This window comes from Ascaphus truei, chromosome 14 (genome assembly GCF_040206685.1).
Source record: "Ascaphus truei isolate aAscTru1 chromosome 14, aAscTru1.hap1, whole genome shotgun sequence".
Classification (NCBI taxonomy): Eukaryota; Metazoa; Chordata; class Amphibia; order Anura; family Ascaphidae; genus Ascaphus; species Ascaphus truei.
The window spans coordinates 52170670-52198326 of NC_134496.1; the positions used below are offsets into that span (position 1 = coordinate 52170670).

General features: G+C 43.1%; 1 protein-coding gene across 4 annotated transcripts in view; it reads left to right on the plus strand.

The window, feature by feature from the left end:
• Window positions 1-4240, plus strand: part of LOC142466164 (receptor-type tyrosine-protein phosphatase eta-like) — a 15593-nt gene extending 11353 nt beyond the window's left edge. For all 4 annotated transcript variants that reach the window (XR_012788080.1, XR_012788079.1, XR_012788078.1 and 1 more), the window contains exons 3-4: window positions 3672-3745; window positions 3881-4240. Coding sequence is in view for 1 of the 4 variants with exons in the window: in XM_075570991.1 (XP_075427106.1) it covers window positions 3672-3745; window positions 3881-3958 (152 nt within the window). In the remaining 3 variants the exon portion in view is untranslated. The remainder of the gene's footprint in view (window positions 1-3671; window positions 3746-3880) is intronic.
• Window positions 4241-27657: the final 23417 nt, after the last annotated feature.

Here is a 27657-nt window from a genome sequence, read left to right on the forward strand (position 1 = left end):
TGTATTACCTGCCACGCTGTGTTACATGCCTGCTGTGTTACCTGCCATGCTTTGTCACCTCCCAAACTGTGTTACCTGCCCCACACTGTGTTACCTGCCACGCTGTCACCTCCCACACTGTGTTACCTGCCCCACACTGTGTTACCTGCCACGCTGTCACCTCCCACACTGTGTTACCTGCCACGCTGTCTCACCTCCCACACTGTATTACCTGCCACGCTGTGTTACCTGCCATGCTGTCTCACCTCCCACACTGTATTACCTGCCACACTGTGTTACCTGCCACGCTGTCACCTCCCACACTGTGTTACCTGCCACGCTGTCTCACCTCCCACACTGTATTACCTGCCACGCTGTGTTACCTGCCATGCTGTGTCACCTCCCACACTGTATTACCTGCCACGCTGTGTTACCTATTACCTGCCACGCTGTTTCACCTGCCACACTGTGTTACCTCCCACGCTGTGTTACCTCTTACCTGCCATGCTGTGCTACATGCCATGCTGTGTTACCTGCCATGCTGGGTCACCTCCCACACTGTGTTACCTGCCACGCTGTTACCTGCCACGCTGTCGACTCCCACACTGTGTTACCTGCCACGCTGTCATCTCCCACACTGTGTTACCTGCCACGCTGTCACCTCCCACTCTGTGTTACCTGCCACGTTGTGTCACCTCCAACACTGTGTTACCTCTTACCTGCCACGCTGTGTCACCTCTTACACTGTGTTACCTGCCACGCTGTGTCACCTCCCACACTGTGTTACCTGCCACGCTGTTACCTGCCACGCTGTCGACTCCCACACTGTGTTACCTCCCACACTGTGTTACCTGCCACGCTGTTACCTGCCACGCTGTCACCTCCCACACTGTATTACCTGCCACGCTGTGTTACCTGCCATACTCTGTTACCATGTTTGCTGCTATTACTCTTTAATGAAGTTGCCCAGTTTCTGGGTAGGAATGTCGGGGGAGATCCATAGAAGTGCGTTACATTTTTAGCGTTATGTTATCGCCATTTTACATAGCGTTATCCATAATGTGTAACCCCAAAGGTCCTTAGCGTTACGTTGTCCTGGCATTTACCAGAAAAATAGCGATCCATACATATTAACGGACATTGGTTTATTCGTATGCAAATCCTATGGTAATGAGCCGTTTCCCTAACAACGCCGATCCTCAGACCTCCGCTCATGTTGGCGCACGGTTAGAACGCTGCCATATTTAAGACCAAAAGCTGGCGTTGCCAACATCCAGACCCTGGTTATCATGGAGTGTTTTTTCTGGGAATTGGGTAAAAGCAATGTAACAGGACTTAACCCTTTCATTCCAAAAAGTTACATGGGCCATACAAATATAAATATTTGGGATCATATACATATCTGAAACACAATGTATTATGATTTTTAGCGATAAAGGGGATATTTTTGTGTGAACTAATATGGTTTATAAAGTAATAATAACACTAAGTATGGGTGTACAATAATGTATATCCATAAATACCTCAACAATACTAATTTATATTGAATTTTTATCTATGTGCAATAAAAATAAATGCAGGAAAGACACTATAAATAATTGTAAACGTTGTGTAAAAAAAAAAAAAATTGACAATATAGTAAGATTTGCATTAGCTTTTGTTAAGACACGAGAAATGCGTTGATGACATGCGTTAAAGTTTGACCAAAACGCAAGTGCAGTGCATTGGAAAATGCGAGATATGAAAACCCCCGTTAATAGCGCTGCTAGTTTGATGAACGGACGTTATTTTTGCATTTCATTGACTTTTAACATGAAACACTTGGTGGCGCTCTGACACTCTCCAGTGAAGGTGTAGCACAGTGATAAAGAAGTGATTATATATAAGTGATTATAAAAAAGGTAATAGTGATTAGTGAAAGAAAAAATGGATCAAAATACACCTCTACTTGACCCTTCGTTAGACTGTTTCACAAGTCTACTCCAAACATGTATCTCCGGACGCTAAGGGGAGCGTGATGTACGATGTGGGTGTCCGGTGTGGGTGTCCGGTGTGGGTGTCCGGTGTGAGTGTCCGGTGTGGGTGTATGATGTTGGTGTCCGGTGTGGGTGTATGATGTTGGTGTCCAGTGTGGGTGTCCGGTGTGGGTGTACGATGTGGGTGTATGATGTTGGTGTCCAGTGTGGGTGTCCGGTGTGGGTGTCCGGTGTGGGTGTACGATGTGGGTGTATGATGTTGGTGTCCGGTGTGAGTGTCCGGTGTGGGTGTCCAGTGTGGGTGTCCAGTGTGGGTGTCCGGTGTGGGTGTCCGGTGTGGGTGTCCGGTGTGGGTGTACGATGTGGGTGTCTGGTGTTGGTGTACAATGTGGGTGTACGGTGTGGGTGTCCGGTGTTGGTGTACAATGTGGGTGTCTGGTGTGGGTGTACGATGTGGGTGTACGATGTGGGTGTCCGGTGTTGGTGTACAATGTGGGTGTCTGGTGTGGGTGTACGATGTGGGTGTCCGGTGTTGGTGTACAATGTGGGTGTCTGGTGTGGGTGTACGATGTGGGTGTCCGGTGTTGGTGTACAATGTGGGTGTCTGGTGTGGGTGTACGATGTGGGTGTCCGGTGTTGGTGTACAATGTGGGTGTCCGGTGTGGGTGTCCGGTGTTGGTGTACAATGTGGGTGTCCTGTGTGGGTGTACGATGTGGGTGTCCGGTGTTGGTGTACAATGTGGGTGTCCGGTGTGGGTGTCCGGTGTTGGTGTACAATGTGGGTGTCCTGTGTGGGTGTACGATGTGGGTGTCCGGTGTTGGTGTACAATGTGGGTGTCTGTTATTGGTGTACAATGTGGGTGTCTGTTATTGGTGTACAATGTGAGTGTCTGGTATTGGTGTACAATGTGGGTGTCTGGTATTGGTGTACAATGTGGGTGTCCGGTGTGGGTGTCCGGTGTTGGTGTACAATGTGGGTGTCCTGTGTGGGTGTACGATGTGGGTGTCCGGTGTTGGTGTACAATGTGGGTGTCTGTTATTGGTGTACAATGTGGGTGTCTGTTATTGGTGTACAATGTGAGTGTCTGGTATTGGTGTACAATGTGGGTGTCTGGTATTGGTGTACAATGTGGGTGTCCTGTGTGGGTGTACAATGTGGGTGTCCGGTGTGGGTGTACAATGTGGGTGTCCGGTGTGGGTGTATGATGTGGGTGTCCGGTGTGGGTGTATGATGTGGGTGTCCGGTGTGGGTGTATGATGTTGGTGTCCGGTGTGGGTGTCCGATGTGGGTGTCCAGTGTGGGTGTCCGGTGTGCTCAGAGAAAAAGAGAAGACAACACTAGTGTAGCTCGAACATACGATTTACTCTCACATGAACCCCTGATTCAAGGCTTACATCAAGTATGAAATAACAGGCAGTAAGTTGGTGTACCGAGAGCCGGGTGTGCCACAGTCTCACCACTCGCTCTCGCTGCGTCAGGCGCGTCTGCGTCCGCCTCTGCACGCTCCCACGTCCCGTTGCGTCACTTCCGGTTCTGGTTCTGACCATCCTACTGGGGGAGCTGGTGTCTGATGCTCTCTAGATCCTTAGGCAATCACCGATAGGCTCCAACTCAACGCATTTCGCTAGATTAGCTTCATTGGGAGTATTCGGAAACACTTTATCTCTAAAGCTTTATCTTACATGTTCTGTATAACGTGTTCTTTCTACTTGCAGATAGCAGCAGCCTCTTTGTGTCGTTGCGTTTTTCCACAAGTGAAAGCGATAGAAAACAGATGATAATGGCCCAGGTAGGAGAGAGGCGATATTACTGTATGCAGCAGGCGTCTTCATATTATGATATATAAGGAATATTGTATATGGGTAAAAAGCAAAGGGAACCCCCCATGTCCCACTATATATAAACCTTTTCCGTATTCTTCCAGATCACACAGCTCCTACGGGATAAGTTTCCAGGTCAAAATGTGACAGCCGCTTGGAAACGGGAAACGAAAATAAACTGAATAAAGGAAATACCGAGACGTAAAGTCGTTGTCTGTATTATAGCCCGAGGGGCCGACAGATACCCAGAAACCGGACCCTTCTTATTTAAAAGCCTGGTTCAATATGAGGGGTACTTTTCTTTTCAGTAAAGCGCGGCACAAACAAGGAAGCAATAAATATCAAATCCCATTTTAAGAAGGTTTTTTATAGTAAGTTATTTTAGAAATATTGTAAATCCAACATTCTTGTTTTTTTAAGGAAAATTTTGTAAATTAAGTTTGCAAATAAAGACGTGGGATACATGTTGTAATTGTGTGTGCGTTTATTGTGTGTGTGTGCGCCTATTGTGTGTGTGCTTATTGTGTGTGTGTGTGTGTGTGTGTGTGCCTATTGTGTATGTGCTTATTGTGTGTGTGTGTGTGTGTGTGTGTGTGTGTGTGTGTGTGTGTGTGTGTGTGTGTGTGTGTGTGTGCGCCTATTGTGTGTGTGTGTGCTTATTGTGTGTGTGCTTATTTTATGTGTGCACTTATTGTGTGTATGCATGTGTGAGCTTATTGTACAGTATGTGTGTACTTATTGTGTGTGTGTGCGCTTATTGTATGTATATGTGTGTTTATTGTTTGTGTACTTATTGTGTGAGTGTGTGTGCACACTTATTGTGTGTGTGTGTGTGCATACTTATTTTGTGTGTGTGCGGTTATTGTATGTGTGTGCTTGCGCTTATTGTGTGTGTGTGTGGTGTGTGTGCGGTTATTTGTGTGTGTGTGTGTGTGTGTGTGTGTGTGTGTGTGTGTGTGTGCTTATTGTGTGTGTGCTTCTGGTGCAGGTGAGTGTTAGAAGTGAAGTGAGGTGAGTGTTAGTGCAGTAAGAATAGTAAGAATAGCCTTTTACTGAGTGTCCCTACATATCCCAATTAATGTTGACAGGGCTTGAAAATGTGTCCATCCAAGGGAAGAGTCCATGAGAAGGAGGGGGAAAGGGAGGGTGATTTTTAACAGCTTCCAGCACATTTTTATTCACCAAAATGTCCCTCCCTCTCCTCTCAGGTCTGTATGGCACAGCATGACTATCCCATTGCCTATCCCATCCCATTGCCTATCCCATTGCCTATCCCATTGCCTATCCCATCCCATTGCCTATCCCATTGCCTATCCCATTGCCTATCCCATCCCATTGCCTATCCCATTGCCTATCCCATTGCCTATCCCATTGCCTATCCCATCCCATTGCCTATCCCATTGCCTATCCCATTGCCTATCCCATTGCCTATCCCATCCCATTGCCTATCCCATTGCCTATCCCATGCCATTGCCTATCCCATGCCATTGCCTATCCCATGCCATTGCCTATCCCATGCCATTGCCTATCCCATGCCATTGCGTATCTTGCACTGACTGCACATGGTATGTTTGAGATGCTTATGTACTGTATGATATAACAACTGTAAAGGAGAAAGAACCCCAATTGTGTAGCACTCTCTCACTGAACTTGAATGATATGTGTAAATTTTAAAAATAGAATTTATTAGACACAACTGATAAAATAAAGGGCTTTAAAATAACAATGCAATGGCGCATTGGAACCCCAATAGTTGTGTAATAACCCCGGATATCCACGGAGTCCACGGACCAACCGTTCGCGGTTGTTTCCCCTACTCGTCACCAGCCGATGACATCGACGGGAACTGAGGCATCCATATACCGTGGAAATCACACCCGGATAGGCGAAAAACACGGAGAGTTTTTTGTGAATACTTCAATAGTGTATATGGTATGCAGCACAGCAGGCAAGTTAACCCAAGTTTCGTTTCGGAAGAAACTTCATCAGGGATAATTGCAGATATTTCATGAGGAAGTTTCTTCCTAAACGAAACGCGTAGGAGGCCTGGAGGTTATTGCAGGCTTAACAGCTGATTGTGAACACAGCTGATTTACACTTGCCGCGTGCAGCAGGATAAGGGAGCCGTTTCGAGCAGCTATACTCTACTCTGAGATGCATTATTCATCCGTGGCAGGAGCTGGTGGTCAGTACGACAGCTGTCCCACTCCGGACCTCCCATTCCATGGTGACGTCTCCTGTATAGAGATTTCTCTCAAATGCTTGTGGTCTTTTAACCTCCTGTGAGTGCAGGTCCTACAGACCGAGCAGCTCTCCCTTTTTATTAATTAGTCCCCTATTTCAACACAGCTATATGCTATGGAGCTTGCTCTTCATTTTTTTGGTTTGTGTATATATATATAAAACGGAAATTGCCATGTTAGAGTCCAGTTGTGATAGTGCAGAATATATTATATATATTATATATATATATATATATATATATATATATATATATATATATATATATATATATATATATATACACACACACATATGCACGCACACTGTGTGCCTGCTCTATATATTACCTGCACTCCTCCCTTTGAGATGTATACAGCTGGTAAAAGGATTGGCCTAACATTTATGGGGGAAAGAAGAACAATTCCTGCGCTCCTCCCAATTGGACTAAAATAGACGTGTACATTTAGAGCCTACATGTACACATATACACATACACACACGGTGGGCCTGCTCTATCTTTTCTTGTATTGTGAATGTATTAGGCACAGAAGGGTGGGTCGCTGTGCTGGTCCTTCCTTCCATGTAGTAACAAGAGAGATAGAGGGAGTATGGGGTGTAATACCTCTTATTGGTTATAAGATTTTTTGTTACAAGCTTCATTGATGAAAGACCCTGAGAGGTTGGGAAGCTTGTAACACATCAACTACTTGTTGGCACAATAAAAGGCATCATACCCGCTCCTCCCCTTCCCTCCTCCCCCCTCCCTCCTTTGTTACTACCTGGAATGGATTATAAATTTGTAGGCTAAAAAATTGGCACAACTCTTGGAAATCCTTCATATGTGACACACATTAGCCTTGTGGATAAATACACAAACGGCATATAAAACGCACTATAGAATATGTACGACTTGTCCTCCCTGTACATCCCGCTCACTTGATAAGTACAGTGTTATTGGAGAGGACTAATCCAGTAACACACGGAACCTGAAGCTGATTTCGCATTCCCCAATGAAAAATATGTCAAATAAATACGACAACTTGGACTTGCAAATATGTTGGCTCCTTTGTTCAGAGCCCTGACGTGTTTGTTTTGTGGTTGTAATAAATATTTATTCTGTGTGTATTGTATTGCCCTTTCTCTTCTAATGAAACGTCATTTATAAGCAGTCTGGAGCACAGGAGGTTCTTATAACCTGCAGGTCAGGGCTGTGTTTCTAAAGCGACCAGGATGTGAATTCTGATGTGGATTTGGAAGGGCAGTTTATACCAGTCCCCGGTAATACTGGGAACATTCTGTCGCAAACAAAACATTCCCATAGCCTCCAATTGTTCATACAGTTAAATAAACCTTGCACGATGTATTTGTTTATTGCACTATTTTGTAACGGTGTTGCATTTGGGAGACTTTCTTAAATAGCCCCAGGTGAGAGGTGGGCCCAAGATTGCTAAGTGCAAGATGGTGCAAAAGTGAAAGAAAAACAACAACAAAAATGTGGTAAGAATGAGAAAAAAAACTTGTGCTTAGCACCTTTTTCATTAATAAATCTGAAATCTTAGATTGATCTTTCCACAAATCTTCACTGCATTCAGTTAATGAGCATGTACAGTATACAGGCAGAACATGGTCTCCGTGTGTTGGCCATAATCCAGATGTTTTTGAACCACACCCAGCCCACACCTAGAACCCTTATGATCGTAGCTCTTCCTATGGAAGGATCATCATCGTTGGACAGTTCAGTTGCCTCTTCCAGGCTGAAACAGCCACAAACACACATGCTCTCTCAAGGTCCCTTTCAAACTACAGTATATTAACTGTCTGATTGTAATTGAAGAACATCAGCACTGCGGTGTATCACAAATTCACAACCAGCTTGCTGTTGCGTCTGTCCACTTTCCATACTTATCCAGGCAAAGGTTCTTGCTAGATCTTTTTGATAAAGACATTTTCTCGTGACTGAGATCCACCCAGAGACTTCTGGCCTGCAGTGCTTTGAGTGTACAAGCAGTCCTACTACTTTTTATATTGTGACTTCTGTCTTTCTATGCTTTGCAGTTCACTGACAACAGTGTCATTGCTTTTCAACGTCACTCTTATCAGACACAGGTATCCCTACAGGCATTTCAACTATAACCACCCGTCAACACCTCCAGTGATTGCAGTTTTCTGGGCAGATCTGGATGTGTCTACAGAAATCGGGGATGTCTATTACAGTACCAGCTGTGGTCCCCCTCCACCCCCCCTCACCTTCAGCTGTAGTCCCTCTCCCCCCCTCACCTTCAGCTGGTAAGAGCAACAATTATTATTGAGGTGTCTGCTAAACCTTTATCTCCCTCAGCAATACTGTCCCCTTCTGTCTTTAATCAGACTATTCTTCATTTTGTTTTGGTCCTTTAATGTATGTACCTAATAAAGGCGTTGTCATCTCCTTTATGGACTGAGCTATTTCCTCTTCTGCTTAGGCCTTTGCACATCTGATTAATTGCCTCTATTCTTCTTCCTCTGAGTCTGCTTATATTTCCCAAGAGCTACTGTATATCAGGTTTCCTTTCCTTGTACTTTCACTAACCTGCCTGACACAAAGCTCTGTTGCTTTTAGTATTGCCTATTCCAGTTACTCCCTCTGCCCCTGCACTCCACTCAAATCCCCCCACCCTGCCCAAGAATCCCTTAATAATTTCCAATGCCTGAAAACTTAGCCCTTCTAAAATATAAATCCTTAGCATGTGTGGGTACAGTCTGACTCAGCCTCTGTCTTTACACTGAACCAGGGGGGCTCAACTCCTGTCCCCCACCCACACCCCCACCCCCATCAGGTCATGTTTTGAGGATATCCCTGCTTCAGCACAGGGAGCTCAATCAGTCCCTGCTTCCAAATGGGTGACTCAACCAGTCCCAGCTTCAGCACAGTTGGCTGAATCAGAGGCTCAGTCTTTGACAGTCTTTCTGATTACTTTTGCCAAAAGAAGAGAAGTTGGGAAAAAGATGCTGAAATGTTCACGGTTATTCGGACCTGGGCTCCAGTAGGACTAGGACAATAGATATTTAGGGTCACATCCACCAATTAGCTGTACGGTTTATCGCATTCAAGTCAAGGGGAGTTAACCCCGGAATGGGGGCGATAACAAGTACCAGCACTTGATGGGTACAGTACGTCCTTCAGTGTTTTAGGGTTTAATCAGGATTTTGTGGACTTTAAGTTGCAATTTCAACACGGAAGAATTGATGAAAGCTACACGCACAAACCTTCTTTCCTGAGAAGATATTTCTTGCATACTCCTTTGCATATACTGGGGGAAGAGAGATTCCCGTTATTACATACTCCTTTGCATATACTGGGGGAAGAAAGAATCCCATTATTACATAGTCCTTTGCATATACTGGGGGAAGAAAGATTCCCGTTACTACATACATTACTCCTTTGCATACAAGTTTTACTGGCCAGGCCTTGAGAAACGTAAGCTTTTTCTTTACTGATTGATTGTACCTGTTTTAATATTTCATTCTCCACCAGATATTTTGTAGGTTGGCTCTTCTATTTATGTTTATTTGTTTTTAATCCATATAATTTCCCACTCCAGTTTTGTGAAGTCGGATGTATTCCAGAACGCAAGCCCCCTGCATAGTAAGTGTGGCACGTGCCTTCCCCCACTCACACAAGCTTGTGCTGCTAATTTAGATTCAGAGGGAAATGCTCCTTTGTAAGATTTGGACACTTTCAAAGTTTTGATGCAAAATCCAGAGCATCCAACTAGTTTTCCAAAGAGGCCCTTTCAAAAAAAAAAAATTATATGTAGAAGGGCCACCAGGTTATTAAACTGTCATTTTAGATTAATTTACAGGAGCATTACCTTATTTAAAAAATAATCCTCCATAGGTGGGAAGCAGGGGACTCCAGAGCTGCATAGCATTGGTTTCAGCTCCGGGTACCACCTGCTTCGTGATGTACTTACATCGGAAGGTGATGCTGGTATCACAGACCTGTTTAAAGGTCCCGCCTCATCCCGTTCCGATGTAAGTATCTCGGAAAGCAAGGGGTCCCCGGAACTGGAATCAACACGGTTCAGCCCTGGAGACCCCCTGCTTCAAACCAAGTAATAAATATAATAATAATAAAAATTTAAAAAGAGGCAGTGCCCCTTTAAAGACTTGAAAATGATTATATTTCAACATGTGCAAGTATTTATCAAATCTGTACCATATATATTTAGATTACCTTAACTTACAGGTGAGTTTGTGTCAGAAATTGCACGTATCTGCCTGAGAAACCAGTATGTACTTGGCAGGAGCAGCTAGTCCAAGGGCCACTTCAAGGTCCTTCCCAGGCTGCATTTGGCCTTAGGGTCGAGAGTTGAGAAACCTTCCCCAGGGCATGCAGGGTATGCAGGGTACATTTCATATATCTCAAAACAACATTTTGCATCATGCCGCCCATGTAACTTGAACTCAGAGCAGCATCTATGCAAATAACAGAATCCATTGATGCACATTGCAAGCAGCAATAACGTTTAAATGCATACATCTCATAATTATGTTTCTTGCAAATACCTCCTCCTCTAGCCCCTCCTGCCACCCCCACATTGTGAGATGAGACAGGCGGGGAAATCTGGCAATATCTGGAGACATGGACATAACTAAAATCCATATATAGTCTGAAGCGTTTAACTCAAATTGGACATACCGGCGGCCCTCACTTTGCTTAAATTAAATCTTCAGTTTCCAATGTTAATACTTTCATTCCATATGGGGAAACCTATCACATTATACATACCGTGTGACGTGGTATCCACATCTATGTTCTCAGCCTTCAGAGACCATACAGAACCTGTGACTGTATTAAATGAGCCCAGTCTGACACAATGGAGACCACGCCTGGAGAACATTGGCACTTTTACGAAGGTTCTGTATCACTCAAACCTATTATCGGATCTTAAAATCCGCAGGTTGTTAATGTACTTAAAGTAGCTTTGATACTCCGCCAGGATGTGATCCCTGCTAGCCGAGCCAGAGGTCTACATCTCGGGAAGCAGGGGATCCCCAGAGCTGAAATTAACGGGGTTCAGTTCTGCAGACCCCCTGCTTCAACCCTATGTTAAAAAGTAACAAGTAAAAAAAGCTCACAAATTATTCCTTTAATACTACAAATACTCGGGCTCTGTGCATTTGTGGCACAAAGGAATAATGCTACAGGGTGTCCCATTCAGAAGCATGGCGCCTCCCACAGCACGATCGCAGCAGACCTTTGTTTCTGCGTCCCCAGCGCCGGGCGCAGTGCGTCTGTATACGGCTCTAATCTGCTGAACTGTTTCAAAGGGCCACTTCCAAAAAACTGTTTATTTCTATTTTACAGCAGAGATACAAAGACTACACATCCAAACGCAACAGTGGGGATGTGAATCCATCATTCAACGTGGCATTTAAATCAAATGTGCACAAATGGACTGTACACAAAGACAGTGCTTATTACCTGCACGTTGCTCTCATTCTTTTAGATTATAATTATTTTCCTAAATGGGTTTCTGGCTCAGTTCTTCTTTTATGGAGACGTTGCTGAATCACAAAGCTACAGGGAGGTTGCATAAAACAGAGAAAGGTAAAATTGGCTGCTGTACTGTATATACCGTAGTAATACATACTGGACACCTAACAAGCTCCTATTGAACCCCCAAAATAACCACAACATATATATAAGCATATGAGTGTCACAGAGGAGTGCTACTGAGCATGGCAATATATATTTAAAACCAGAGACAGAACATAAAACACAGACAAAGCTCAGTTTTAGCACATCCAGTGAAACTCATACACGGTACAGTGCCTAAATATATATGTATAAATATCTAATAAGTAAAATGGTCTTTTAGTTTGACATTTTTGGCCAAAATTGTTGTAAGCCCCTGAGCCAACGGCACGGCAGACCACATATCAGGGGTCCCTAACGCTAATATAAATTCTTAATAACCTGTGTAATAACAGGAAGAATGATTTATAGTAAATCTGTCAATATTAGTTGCAAAGTTCTAAGTATGACTGAAGCTTTTATTAACCTGTACATTCATACTCCATAGCATCTTCCACTCAGGGGAACTTGCCTGCTTGCAGTTTGGCTGTGACATCTCTAATACAGAGTGCTTTTCCTGGTAATGTACAGGTTAATAAAAGCTTCAGTCATACTTAGAACTTTGCAACTAATATTGACAGATTTACTATAAATCATTCTTCCTGTTATTACACAGGTTATTAAGAATTTATATTAGCGTTAGGGACCCCTGAAATGTGGTCTGCCGTGCCGTTGGCTCAGGGGCTTACAACAATTTTGGCCAAAAATGTCAAACTAAAAGACCATTTTACTTATTAGATATTTATACATATATATTTAGGCACTGTACCGTGTATGAGTTTCACTGGATGTGCTAAAACTGAGCTTTGTCTGTGTTTTATGTTCTGTCTCTGGTTTTAAATATACTGTAGTAATGTCTACCATCTGCAAAAAAGGGACAAAAACAGTACCAGGTTAACCAGAGAAGAAAAATTCAACTTTAAACAAAGGTCTTGCTTCATTTGAGACACACTGGGCTGTTTTTAGTAGTGTATTATTATTATTATAGTGTATTATTTCACTCTTGCAATCAGGAGACTTTTAAATATGGTATTGAATGAAGCTGTATGAGGTTTGGGTACTTAAATCCTCCGTACTGTACATTTCTGTATCTTCTATGGGATGTTGTAAATCAGCAGTTCAATTCCCACTCCCAGAAATTACCCAACGCAAAATCTTATTGAATTAATTATTGCAGCCCCCAACTTACTGCTTTAGCAGTCTGTTGTGGTTACAGATTTTGTATCTTTGTATATTGTTAAAAAATAACAATTTAAAACCAGAGACAGAACATGAAACACAGACAGAGCTCAGTGCACATCCAGTGAAACTTATACACGGTACAGTGCCTAAATATATATGTATAGATATCTATTAAATAAAATGGTCTTTTAGTTTAACATTTTGGCCAAAGTGTTGTAAGCCCCTGAGCCACTACACGGCAGACCACATCTCAAGGGTACCTAACACTAATATAAATTCTTAATAACCTGTGCATTACCAGGAAGAATGATTTATAATAAATCTGTCAAAATTAGTTGCATAGTTCTAAGTCTGATTGAAGCTCTTATTAACCTGTACATTACCAGGAAAAGTACTCTGTATTAGATTTGTCACAATCAAACTGCAAGCAAGCAAGTTCCCCTGAGAGTGGGAGATGCAAGGGAGTGAGCTTTTAACCATTTAAATGTGGGAGGGGGTGAGCTTCAACTAGGTAGGAGGAGCCACCCGCCAATCAGCTAAGACCAGCTGAACAAGAATTGTAAAACATACAGGACACCTACAAGCTCATATTGAACCCCCAAAATAACCACAACATATATATAAGCATATAAGTGTCACAGAGGAGTGCTACTGAGCATGGCAATATATATTTAAAACCAGAGACAGAACATGAAACACAGACAGAGCTCAGTGCACATCCAGTGAAACTTATACACGGTACAGTGCCTAAATATATATGTATAGATATCTATTAAATAAAATGGTCTTTTAGTTTAACATTTTGGCCAAAGTGTTGTAAGCCCCTGAGCCACTACACGGCAGACCACATCTCAAGGGTACCTAACACTAATATAAATTCTTAATAACCTGTGCATTACCAGGAAGAATGATTTATAATAAATCTGTCAAAATTAGTTGCATAGTTCTAAGTCTGATTGAAGCTCTTATTAACCTGTACATTACCAGGAAAAGTACTCTGTATTAGATTTGTCACAATCAAACTGCAAGCAAGCAAGTTCCCCTGAGAGTGGGAGATGCAAGGGAGTGAGCTTTTAACCATTTAAATGTGGGAGGGGGTGAGCTTCAACTAGGTAGGAGGAGCCACCCGCCAATCAGCTAAGACCAGCTGAACAAGAATTGTAAAACATACAGGACACCTACAAGCTCATATTGAACCCCCAAAATAACCACAACATATATATAAGCATATAAGTGTCACAGAGGAGTGCTACTGAGCATGGCAATATATATTTAAAACCAGAGACAGAACATGAAACACAGACAGAGCTCAGTGCACATCCAGTGAAACTTATACACGGTACAGTGCCTAAATATATATGTATAGATATCTATTAAATAAAATGGTCTTTTAGTTTAACATTTTGGCCAAAGTGTTGCAATGTAGCATCTAGTTTCTGTTTGAACTTGATTCTAATACACTTATGTTGTTTCCTCATTGTGAGTTACTTAGTAACAGATTTGTGATACTGATCAGTATGGCTGGTTTGGTTCCTATTTAAATAGCTTTCCACAGTGTTGTAAAAACTTACATGAATCTCCAATACTGTGAAATACTATATTAATATCTATGTATGTATGTATGTATGTATGTATGTATGTATGAATGTATGTCTTTATTTATATAGCGCCATTAATGTACATAGCACTTCACAGTAGTAATACATGTGACAATCATATAAATAACAAATAATACAAATAACAGATCATGGGAATAAGTGCTTCAGACATAAAAGTAACATTTTGGAAGAGGAGTCCCTGCTTCGGGGAGCTTACAATCTAATTGTTAGGTTGGAAGAATGTACAGAGACAGTAGGTGGGAGTTCTGGTAAGGGTGCCTGCAGGGGGCCAAGCTTTATGCATCATGTGTCCAGTATTAGCCACGGAGCTACTCATAAGCTTCTTGTAGCAAGTGTGTCTTAAGGTGGGTCTTAAAGGTGGATAGAGAGGGTGTTAGTCAGGTATTAATATAATGCCTCTCAGCAATCTCCCCCCCGTGAGTCATTTAATTAGGCGTGTAACCTGAAATACCTGCTAAAAATACATGTCCCAAAATCTCATAACTGTTGGATGGAGTTCTCAAGTATGCAAATAATGCCGATTATCTGAAAAACTTCCCTTCAGCACGGAAAAGAAGAAAATACTCATTGGCATTTTGTTGAGTTAAATGATTTTGCCCAAAGTGGTAGCAGTGTCTTTTATGGCAGAATTTACTACCTCTGTGAGCTCCTTGACACTATGCAGAAGGTGTAGGATTTATGGCTGACGGTGGCTAATCCACTCTCAGTTATCAATTATCCATTAGATAATTGAGCATTTAACATTCCACTTGGCCTTGCAATGAGAAGAGTGGATTTGCCTGGTTTACCACCAAAGTTAGCCACAAGTTCTACACTTTCTGCATAGTGTCAAGGAGCCCACAGAGGTAGTACATTCTTCCACAAAAGACACTGCTACCACTTTTGGCGAAATCATTTAACTCAACAAAATACATTATACCAATGAGTATTTTCTTCTTTTCCGTGCTGAAGTGACATTTTTCAGATATTCAGCATTATTTTTGTCTGTTGTATTCACATAAAGATGATGACTTGTTTTAATTTATCACACAAATGGCCAGAGAGCTTCATATAAGAGTTATTTATCAGTATACTATATGACCATTAAAATCCGAATCAGATTCTTCTTTTAAATTACAGTAGCTAAGAATAAATGTTTTAATGAGTACACTCTGGGTGTATTTATCCAGGTCCCCCGGCTGCAAAACGGGGGCAAAATGTGTGAAAGAAACTATCCCAGATTTATCACTGAAAAGGAATCTTGTTCAACGCAATGGCGGGTATTTATTTGCTACATTTGGTGTCGGGTTTTCATACTCGGTTTTCTCAGTCTGCAGCCATAAAAAAAGCACATTCTAGCGTGCTGGGATACTGACGATGTTTGAGTCATTTACAGCGATCAAGTATATGTAGAACAGCATGAAATTACAACGACAAGTGAATCAACACAGACATTCAGGACTTGTGAGTCGGACTTCACCGCAGTGTCCTAAACCTCCGATCACTGGCACTTCTATTAACCCCTTCATTGCTGGTGGGGGTGCACAATGATAACAGCGACTCCATGAAATGTGTTGCTAGAGAGGAATAAACACAAACTTTTTTGTTTCAAACTTCCCAGAAGACCTGTACAAGACCTGTGCATGAAAATGAGAATCTGAACATATTCCTTCGTAAATGTATCGGACGTAACAGCAAAGGTTTATTTTCACATCTCACACACATGTTAAAGAGCAGAATAGATAACCCCTCACATGAAGTGGCCTATGTAACAGCCCCTCCTAGACCTTAACTGAATAGCCCCTTCTCCGGTGGCCAAACGCACAAGGCACCTGCTTGTTACTTTATATGTTTTACAGCAACACAACACTGAAGTTAGAATAAGACTCACTAGGTGACTCTGATAGCAACCCCTCTAGCTGTTATACATTGTAGCAGTTACCTGTGTCTATATTGTACCTTCATTAAAAACTCTTGCTGTCTGCTATTGTTCCCCTGGTTCCTGGGGGGATGAGGTTAGGTACATCTCAGAAGTAAAAACTTGAGTCCCTTTGGAAGATAATTAAAGGTCCCATAATGAGGACACTTTGCAGACCAGTCTGAGCGTGAAAGGTTTCCATGGTTTGCTTCCAAAATGCTTCTCTAAAAGGGCCACAAATCTAAGTGTTGAACAATTAGCAAGGTTGTGTAAGACCTGTATGGAGGCAAAGGGTTCTGTTAACCAATGACGCATGTTTCATGAGTCACACAGTGTTATGGCCCTTAGAATAACCTATTGTTATTCTATCAGGGAAGTAACTCTGCACATCCGGATTAATCTCACAATAATCTCTCCAAAGAGCAGTCCACACTATTTTCAGGATTTTTCTGGGGGATTCTCCAAAGCTAACAGATGGTCTCCAGACCTCCAGGGTCCCACCAGTTCCAGACCCCCGAGCAGTTGTGTCCACCAGACACAAATACTTGCCAGGTGAACACAAAATGGCAGCCGGGTCAGGGCTTCCTGTAGCGTTCAATAGAAAGTTGTAATGTCATCAGGAGATGATGTTCTGACTTCTTCTTGTTACACCGCAGCTGTATCTGTATTTTCTTTGTGTCAACACCAGCACAAAGAAAATGAAAAATACCTCGGAAACCTGGGGACCAGAAATCATCTCTGGGAAACCTGAGGAAGGACCTGAGAGGGTGGAAAGCTTGTAACATATCAGTCAGATGGTTTCAATCGGTGCTCATGCTTCCTAAGAAAATCTTGAAGTGGAGCAGCTGCCCCCTCTTGCAGCTCCTATGTGTGGAGGTAATCCTCTCCTCCACTAGTGTCCACTGTAGAGAAACTCCACCAGTGAACCAGTCATAGAAGAAAAGCACAAGAGCGCACCAAGGGTGAAGAAGTATGTATTGGGCAATACAAGAAAAATGCGAATAGTAACTTACATGTACAAAGTAAGCAGTCCAGTGGATATCTGAGAGATCAAGTGTCCGTGCTGCCACACCAGTTGGTCTAGAGTCTGGAGAGAGTGCAGTACTCAGACTGATTGATCCCGCACACTGGGATCAACCGGTATCTCCGCGATGCTACGCTACTTCCGGGTTCACGTGTCACAGTGTAGCCCGTATGTAGCAAGCTACCGCGACTCCTGGACTTACAAGACTTCAATAAAACTGGCTAAGTACACATAATATGCACAGGGCGATTTACAATTGCACAGAAACTGATACAAATTATAACTCTACCCCTATGCGTTTCGCACACGAATGTGCTTCCCGAGGCTTCGTCAACTACTTGTTTGTCCAATAAAAGGTATCATACCCCCTCCTCCCTCTCCTTCCTTTGTTACTATATGGGAGAAAGGACCAACACAGCGACCCCCCCTAAAAAATATTTTCTGGGGGGGATTGCAGCTTTAAGTGAGTTTCCCCCATAGTGATCTGAAGCTTTGCATTGTTTACTAAACACAAGTCTATTAAACCCCTGATGCAGTAATTTACTGTTCTGCCTGTTATCAAATGTAAGAAACAGGTTTAGCGAAGTTCATATATTTAATGCAAACTTCTTTGGGATCAGGGGTTTCTGCTTAGAAGTGAAAAAGAGAAGTTTGGGTATCTGTCCGGTTCCTGGGGAAGTGCAGATTTGCTGAAGGTTACACAAGAGTTCTTTATTATACAATATAGATTAGTCAGGGCTGCAGACAGCTTTCCCGGGGCCCAGGACTAGGGTTTCCACTGGGACCCCCTACCTACACCCAGTGTCAGCGATCTCTCGGGACCCACCTCCTCTCTCTCACACAACCCCATCTCCCTCTCTCCTCCCTCTCCTCCCCTCTCCCACCCTTCTCTATCCCATGCCCCAAATTCTCTCTGCCACCTCTCTCTCTCGTCCATGCCTCCACCTCTCTATCCCACCCTACTCTCCAATGCCTCCACCTCTCTCTCCAACATCCCCTCCTCTCTCTCCCATGCTGCCTCTCCCTCCCCTCTCTAACACCTCTCTCTCCCTCATGTCCCCACCTCTCTCTCACCTCTATCTCTCCTCTATCCCACCTCTCTCTCTCTCTGTCACCTCTCTTCCTCATGCCCTACCTCTCTCTCCCTTCTGAGCTGCATTACCCTCAGCCTCTTGGACATGCTCAGCATGCTCAATTTTGTGTCTGCCCCGGGTGTAATAAAAGAACAATACCTTAGTATTAAGTAATGTTTTCTTGCATAAAGGGAGTTGTGTTAAAAACAAGGGATGTTAGTGAAAATGAGATGTAAATGAGGCATTATCATAACATTGCATATCTACTACAGCCCATTAAGGTTAATGTGGGGACTAAATGTTACATTAGTATATTAGTTAGGTCGGGAGCGCAATCTTTTTTCCCTGCGCTACCCTTCCAGCTGTTGCCCTCTCTCTGCGCCCCCTCTTACCTCGGCTCCGGCGTCATCATGGCAACATGACGTCACATGACCTCGCGGAATTATTTGATGGCGCGTTCCCATGGCGGCGCAGCTCCAGAAGCGGCCGGAGCCAAGGTAAGTGCAGCTTACAGAGGCCTTCGCCACTTCTCCGGCACTTCATTTAAGTTCCTTCGGGAAGCGTGCGGGGCCTCTGTAAACCCCACGCCCCCCAAAAGACAATCTCGCGCCCCCCAGTTTGCGCAACGCTGAGTTAGGTCATACCTGAACTCGGCCTTACTCACATCCAGACACTGAAATCATTTTGTAAGTAACATACATCGCGTCATATCCCTCTCCTGTCTTTCTCAGCGTGACCTAAAGAAGAATTTGAGGATCTGGATCAGACTAATACTAAGACATACTATACACAAACTTCATGTCAAGTTATTGTCAGATAACACAACATTATGCTACAATAACGTGACATTACGCCGACGCTAATGAGATATAGAACAGTCGTTGCTTTTGCATATAATTAGCTGAGAATATGTGTTAAACGTGGCGTACAGCAAATAAAAATAGCACTTATAACAGAGCACAGTCACAGGTCTCAGACCGGTGCACACACCTGCCTTTCCCCATTATCACTTAGCATACAATGCTTCCACTGCGGCCAGGGATTCTGGGTAATGACATGCAAATCAAAACTCACACAGTGGCAATTTTTACTTTTTATCCATTTTAACATGAGACCCCCATAAGCTTCTGCCTGCCGCATTACACAGCTTTTCAGCACAGCCTGGGTTAAAGTGCATGTACCAGTAACCCTTCTCACAGACAGCTGTTGGACCTGACGCTCGTTCCTGTTTTATGTCACGTTATTGAACCCTGTTTTACGGGACTTTTGTTGATCTTCTAGTCTATCTAAAGAAATATTAAACACAGGGGAAGCCGATGTACGTCACACACCATGTGATCAGGTAATTATAGGCAAGGGAACTGTAGTGCTAAAACGTACGGTAGTACAAAACCTTAATGCACTTTGCGTGGTATTTCTGAAAGGTCGTTATGTGACCTGTTACAAATAACGTATTATTCATTGTGGCTTGTAGCCACACTGTGAAAATATTACATTTTGGTAATGTATACAATGAAACATGCGTTCTGTGTGCTTTTGTTGGTTCTGTATATTGTGACTTCAGGACTTCTAATTTTGTGCAATATCAATAGACTTTGTAAGATTTACGCCAGGATGACATCAATATAGTAATTATTTCAGGACATACGGTTTACGTCTGTGCATCATTGCCGCTCTGACTCTTTGCGCTGATATATCTGACTAAGAACAACTTTGAAGCTTACTGAGCACACAATAAAAAAATAAGTACATAGATGCAGAAAAAGGCAATATACTATTTTGATATCTTGCGTCAATTTAATGCCACAAATTCAATGTGTGATGCTTAGTACATAGGACCACATTATCTGGGGAAGAAAAGGGGTATTTAATACATAGTACTGTAACACTGATAAACCGCTTCTTACAGACAAACACAAAACAACGCTGTAAAATCATTTATTACAACACACTGGTGAACTTACCATCTTTAGAAATAGCAGTGGAAAACAATGTAAAAATGTGAAGGTGTCTTCGCAGACACACTCAGCACACAGGATCGTCTCGTCACTATAGCACAGAGCTGTCTAATGCTATGTGTTTCCTTTGTGTGCCGTTAATAGCTTATTCAGAATAACACAATAGAGAAAGTGAGAGGTGAGAGACGCACAGGGAACAATGTGCCGCTGTAATAGAATCACAATGTGATTTGTTCCTAAGTAGTTTTTATTGTCATGGTTTGTGCCCTTAAGAGCAAACTGGCAAGATGATAAAAGTGAATCAGTAACAGACACCTCTGCACTTATTGTATTATCATTCCTTGTATCCTAATGGCTATTTTGCGCAGCTCTGAGCACATTGCTGACACTATATAAGTAAAAATACATAGATACACACTTATTGTAGGACTGATATACAGCACATGTTGGCTGCACAATCAGCCTTTCTGAAATGGTATCTTGCTGTGGAGCAGTGCCAGGTTGTGCTTTGCAGATCCTTCCATTCTGAACTCTGAGTGCACAAGTAATAAATGACACATTTTAAGTACCGCATGTCACTGCCCAGAATCCTTTGCTGCAGTCGAAGCACAGTATGCTGTGCAATTATAGGGTAAGCCAGTTTTATGGAGTTGTCTGAGACACAGCCATGCGTTGGCTTCAAACAACCTGGCGCATCGGGAGAGAGGAAGAGAATGGGGAAGAGGGAGAGAGGGGGAGAGAGGGAGAGAAGGAGGGAGAGGGAGTGAAGGGAAGAGGGGGAGAGGGGGATAGGGAGAGAGGGTGAGAGAGGGTGAGAGCGATAGGGAGAGAGGCAGAGAAGGGGGGAGAGGGAGATAGGGAGAGAGGCAGAGAAGGGGGGAGAGGGAGTGAGGGGGATAGGGGGGGTGAAGGGGGGAAGGGGATATGGAGAGAGAGGGAGAGAGTGTGAGAGGGGGTAGAAGGGGGAGTGTGAGAGTGAGGGGAAAAGGGGGAGAGAGAGTTGGGGAGAGGAGGAGAATAGGGGGAGGGAGAGATCTTGCAAAACCCATATTTCTGGGTCTGGATGATGGGAGTAAAAGTAACTTTAGCTATGACTTAACTAGCGTCTCGTTACATCCCTGCGCTTACTCTGTGCAAAAGCATAGTTAGGTAGTAACTGTTTTGCATATCATTAGCCCGAACGGTTACTGACCTTTAGGCATACACAGATCTCTGAGTCTGGGCTTTTACGTGTCAGTAAGTGGTCTGTGTATGATCTGTGTGTGGTATTCGGTCTGAGGAAGGGGCAGGATTGTCCTGAGACGTTACTGCTTTCTTATTGCTCTGATGTACTAACTATAGCAGAAGTTTTTTTTAACTCCATTTAAAGTCTCCTGTGTGCTACTGTACCTCTATCTCCAATGTGTCAGAAAGTGCACTTAATGATGAGTTAAGCTACCATTGTTAGGTAAACTACACAAGAAAACATTCCACTTGCTGGTGAGGTAGCACGGATCGGATGAGCTGCGCTGCGGGAGGTGAGGTTTCTCTGTCTGTGCCAGAGTTTCGGGTATCAGGGAATTCACTCTCAAGAACAAGGATGTAAATGTTTAACCCTTTTCTAAAGGTAGGGAGAGAAATGTAACATCATCAACATCATAATATTGTATATGAAGTAATATTTTAGGACAACTTTAGGTTGAAAATGTGGAGTATAATGATCAAATTAACTTATTCTTCAACCTTTATCCATTTCACTCAGATACAGAGATGAATAATGTAATGAGGCACAGAAAATTATGATTTATTGACCCACAATAAATTCCTGGCATGTCTACAGTAAAGCGAAATATCTTTGAAACAAGTTAGGCTGCGGCCCCGCTGTCTGCGCTGCAAACGCGCCTGCGAGGCTGACAGCGCGCAGCTGAATTCCCCGGACTGCAGAGTGCTGCAGGGGGAAAGACAGGGGGGAGGGGTGTGGCGCGGTAGTGACAGGGCCCATGATGTCACCCAGCAGGTTCGCCCTCATTGGCTGAACCACCGGGGGCGTGGCCTAGCGCTCCGTCGCTCACCTCATGGACATCATTATGATGACATAAAATATCAACGCTAAAACACTGGGTGATTAAAATGGCCACAAGAATGTGAGCCAATAGAAAGAGGCAATATTAGAATGTGCATAAACATTGAAGCTATATATCTTTGGAAGGTTTGATTTATCTCAGTAGGACCTCTCAGTCCTCAATCTAAATAGGTTTTCACCGGGGTCCCTGTGTCAGTGCCTTTGAAAGAAAAAATACAAAAGTGCGCAAAAGTACAATTCAACTTAAAAAAGATAATTTTTTAGATGTAATGGATGCTGCTACAATGTGTAGGACACACACAATGCCAATATATATATATATATATATATATATATATATATATATATATATATATATATATATATATATATATATATATATATATATATATATATATATACTATATATATATATATATATATATCTCTATATCTATATATATATATAACAAACAGCGCAAACCAATACAATATGTTTAAAATAATAAATCACCGGTGTAAATAAATAGTCCAATTGTCCAACTGCAGAGGATGAGGGTTTAGTATATCTAAAAATAAAAAGAAGCCAATATGGTGAAGTAAGTATATTCAGTACTTTCACAGCATAAGCACTGATTCCACTTACATGATAGTAGATAAAATAAGCATATCTGTAGGAGCACAATCTTTAACCGCAGCCCACGAAGCTCTGGCGTAGTCAGATCCGTCTCTCCAACACACCGAACGCCGCCTGCTCTCAGGTGTTTTGCGGTGACTGCAATCAGAGCTCCTGCTCTCTCCCACTGCTGAATCGCATATGTTTCTTTAGTGCTGTCAGTGTCCTTATGGAAATCGGTACTCCCAACCAGATAGGTTTAATGAACAAATGAAGTAAAAACTTCCAAACGCCTTTAAAAAGGCATATATATGGCACACAGACCCGAACCTTCGGAGGTGGGTAGCACTAGAAAAAACATGCTGCACACCAATAGATATTAGGAACCTAATTTGGTTGCCCAAAAAAAGTCGGGCCGTTATGCGGACTCCGCTGCAGACCATGGTCAACTCCTTGAAAGTCTGGGACGCGGTTAAGTTCAAGTGCCATCTCACATCCCTGAACTCTCTGATGACTCCCGTATGGGGGAACCCAAACTTTGCTCCAGGTATGGATAGCTCCATTTTCTCAAAATGGATTCAAGCAGGGTATCTCCGCCTAAAAGATCTGGAGGGCAGGCAACATATAAAAACATTTGATCACATTAAAGAGGAGAACAATTTACCAAACACTGAATTCTTTAGATACCTCCAGATCAGGGCCTTCTACAATGAAGCCCCAACTCGGCCTCGGAGAACAAATTTTGAGCAGCTCTGTTCAAGAGATACGGACACAAGGGGACTAACATCTAGAATGTACAGGGAAGTAGTGTGCCCGAAGACGGACGACCAACCCAAACTTGCCTACATGAGACAGTGGGAAGCAGATATGGGAGAGACATTAGAAGACGAAGACTGGGATAAGATCCTGCAGATGGCGGCCAAAAGCTCCATCTGCACCACATTAAAGGAGAACGCATATAAAGTCCTGATGAGGTGGTATTACACGCCCGCTAAATTATCTAAATTTGTCAAAGGCTACTCTCCGCTCTGCCCCAAGCAGTGCGGAGAGAGAGCGGACTTATTCCATATGCTGTGGTCTTGTACGAAGGTAAACCCGCTTTGGGAGGAGATTAAAGATTGGCTTCAGAGACTGCTAGAAGTGGAAATCCCCTTAGACCCGTGGCTGTTCCTATTGGGCAGACGAGTCAAGGGGCTATCTAATGCCTCACATAAATTGATCACACATCTGGCTACAGCCACCAGATGCGAGATTGCAGCAGTATGGAAACAACCAGAGATTCCAATTATCCCCAAGATTAGAAATAGAATTTGGTTTGTCTGCCGGATGGAACAGTTGACGAGTTTGGTTAACGACACCGGCTCAAATTTTCTAAAAGTCTGGGAGCCCTGGCTGGCACAGACAGACATCCCGGGAATAGATATCACCACAATCCTGCAATAATAGGCGGTAAATGCGTTCTCCGGTAATGAAAGGGATCCACGACAACATAGAGACAGAGAACCCGAAGAAGGAGCGGGATCCAGGGCAGAATAGGCCCCTAGTGTAAGAGGCAGCCAAAGAGGTAACAGCAGGAGAGAGTGGGTCAATGTTCTCGGAGAAAGAGGTCTACACTAAAATACACGCACGGCGCCCGAACGGAAGATGATAGGTGGAACACCCTTCCGAGCCCTACCACCCCCCCCCCTCCCTTCCCCCCCTCCCTACTACATAGTTAGTGTGTCTTGTCCCCCGGTTCGTCTTGTAAGTCCAGTAGGTCAAGTTTTTGGTTAATTATGTAAAAAAGAAAGTACTAAATGCGGTGATGTCACTGTAGACAATGGATGGTGTTACCATGTAAGATGTATTTCACCCAATAAAATCAAAGTTGTAAAAAAAAAAAAAAAAAGGCATATATAGAAGATTCGTTTAAAATAAGACCATAGGAACTTGATCACATAACTCTACGTGTTTTGTCTAATTGACTTTATCTCTTGTATACATCCCCATACTTAAAAAAGTATGGAGAGATGCATGCTGGGTATTACCCAAAGAGACGGGAAAAGTAATGAATGGGTTAGAAAGCAAACAAAAGTCTGTGACATCATCACCAGGGTGAAGAAATAAAAATGTCAGTGGGCTGAACATATTGCAAGAAGAAAAGACCATCATTGGACAGGGACAGTACTCGACTGGATTCCAAGGGATGTCAGAACACCAAGACGACGACCAAAAGTAGGATGGGAAGATGGAATCCGAAAATGTGTTGGACCAACGTGGAGAAGAGAGGCTTGCACGTAGTGCCTGGAAGATCATTGGAAAGGCCTTCAACCAGCAGTGGATCGAGAAGGGCTGAAGAAGATAATGATGCTGATTTATATATTTCATTATTCATTTGAGGCAAGGTTTTCATAAGAGCGCGCACACCTTTATTTATTTGATTAGCCTAATAACATACATGTCATGTCTCACTAAACTGAAAGGCAGTCACATTCTACAGAAATAAACATCTTCACTGGAAAGTGATCTTAATGACTGAAGACAGTCTAATTCACTGGAAGGTAGTCGCTTCCATTGTGAAACGGTCTCAGTCATTGGATTTCAGTCTCACTCACTGGACGGCAGTCTTGGCAATTGGAAATTAGTCTCAGTCATAGGAAAGCAGTCTCATTCGTTGGGAAACAGTCTCACTCAGTAGAAGACAGTCTCACAAACTGGTAGCTATTTTCCCTCATTGGAATTCACTTTTACTAACGAGTAGTGAGTCTAACTCACTGGTAATCCATCTCCCAAACTTAAAGAGCCTCGCTCACTGGAAGACAGTTTCACTTACTTTGACAAAATAAAAATCCATTTAAAATAGCTTTATTTGATCCAGAACCCCTATTGGTCTCAGTAATATAGGTCATTCCACCCTGACAGCTGTGAAAAATGTAATTATTACCGTTTAGTGCACGGGGGACCCCCCTCTGGCAGCTCAGTAATGCACTGCACCCCCGCCTGCACAGAGCTGATCATTGTTTGCAGAATATCACGCAGAATATAAGATTAATGCCTCCCAAGTTCTCCTTGCTTATCGTATTACCCCTTCTGCTCACACCTTGCCACATTTACAGTGGGAATGTCTGACGTCTTAAAAATAAACTAGAAAAAGTAATGGGCTCAAAATCCCCTGAACGGTTTTACACAGGTGTCACCTTCACGCCACAGAATAATGTCCTTTGAAAACTTGGCATTCAAACTCCTCATCTTCTATTATTTGCAAAGTTTTCCCATACACCGATTAATGCTATTTATAGGGTTGGGGAAATACTTTTCTGGTTCCCCGCACAGGATAATGATGCAAAGTTACCAGCAGCAAATGTTCAACCTCACACAACGTAAGTCTCCTTGTACCTGTATGTCTCCTAGATTACATGTTTCTTTGTAGTCATGGTTCCTTATTTGTAATGCTCACTTTGTGTTTGTTACACATATCCCACTATTGTATAACAATTCCCTCGAATGAAACCTCAGTTGGCGCTATGTGTATTAAAGGATCCATGCGTACGTTGGCAAACTGAAAGAGTACTGGGAGTGCCAAAATAGAGAAGGCGTGAGAGGGGAAATAGGTTCACTAACTATCAAAAAGAAATAATATCAAATAGCATCAAACATTTCAGCTTCACTTAGTGCCACAATCGGCAAGGCTTACATGTCACATTGCAATGCGCAGACTGCACTGCAGCGTTATATCTGGATAAAGTGATTGTACCAATATAAATATATATATATATGAAGCTAAAGGTAATATATATTAGACGTTATTAATAATCCCCTTCAGATTTCTGTAGTTAAGATACCAGCAGGAGTTCTACTTCAGTTTAGCACAGACAGACGCTTAAGGCTGCGATTATACTAAGGAACTGCAATGCGCGCTCGCGTATCTGTGACATCACATTGTTCTGCACGCGTGACTGCAGGGGAGACAAGTCTGACATCTGTTCTTTGATTGGACGGCTGCAACATGTGACGCGGCCGTCGCAACCTGCAAACAAATTTAGAAATCTCTTTGACTGTCTCCCGCATTGCAGTAGCAAGTTGCAAGCGACGCGACAGTCGCGGTAGGTATAAGCACTTTGTGGGGATGTATACTTTTTTTTGCGTAGAGCAGCGGGCGTTTTTTGGTATAATCACGGCCTAAAGATGCATGATAACATGTAAGTGCTTGTAGTATGGGAACAGCTTTACAGTGCCGTCCTTCGGCCATACGACACCTGAGAACCTGTAACAGTGTAAATTAAATGCCGAGGGGCAAAGCAAAGCCTCTGTAATATTTACCTGGTCTTCCGCAACGCGTTGCCATGTCAATGTGACATCACATGACCCGCCAACGTCATTTGATGCAGAGTCGAGTGGGGGGGGGGGGGGTGCGAGCAGGCAGGGGGACGCAGGGAGGAAACTTTGCGCACCCCTGCCTTAGGACACCAGCACTGGATAAGTTATACATTACTAAATGTTAAGGTTATGGGAGTAGCCAGGGGGCTCTTTCTCTTATACCGCTAGGAAGCAGACTCATACTGCTGAAGGCACCTTTAATATGCCTATCTCATGATACAGCTTTCTTTAGAAACTAAAATGTTAGTTCATGTGTTGGATGGGCATGGCTG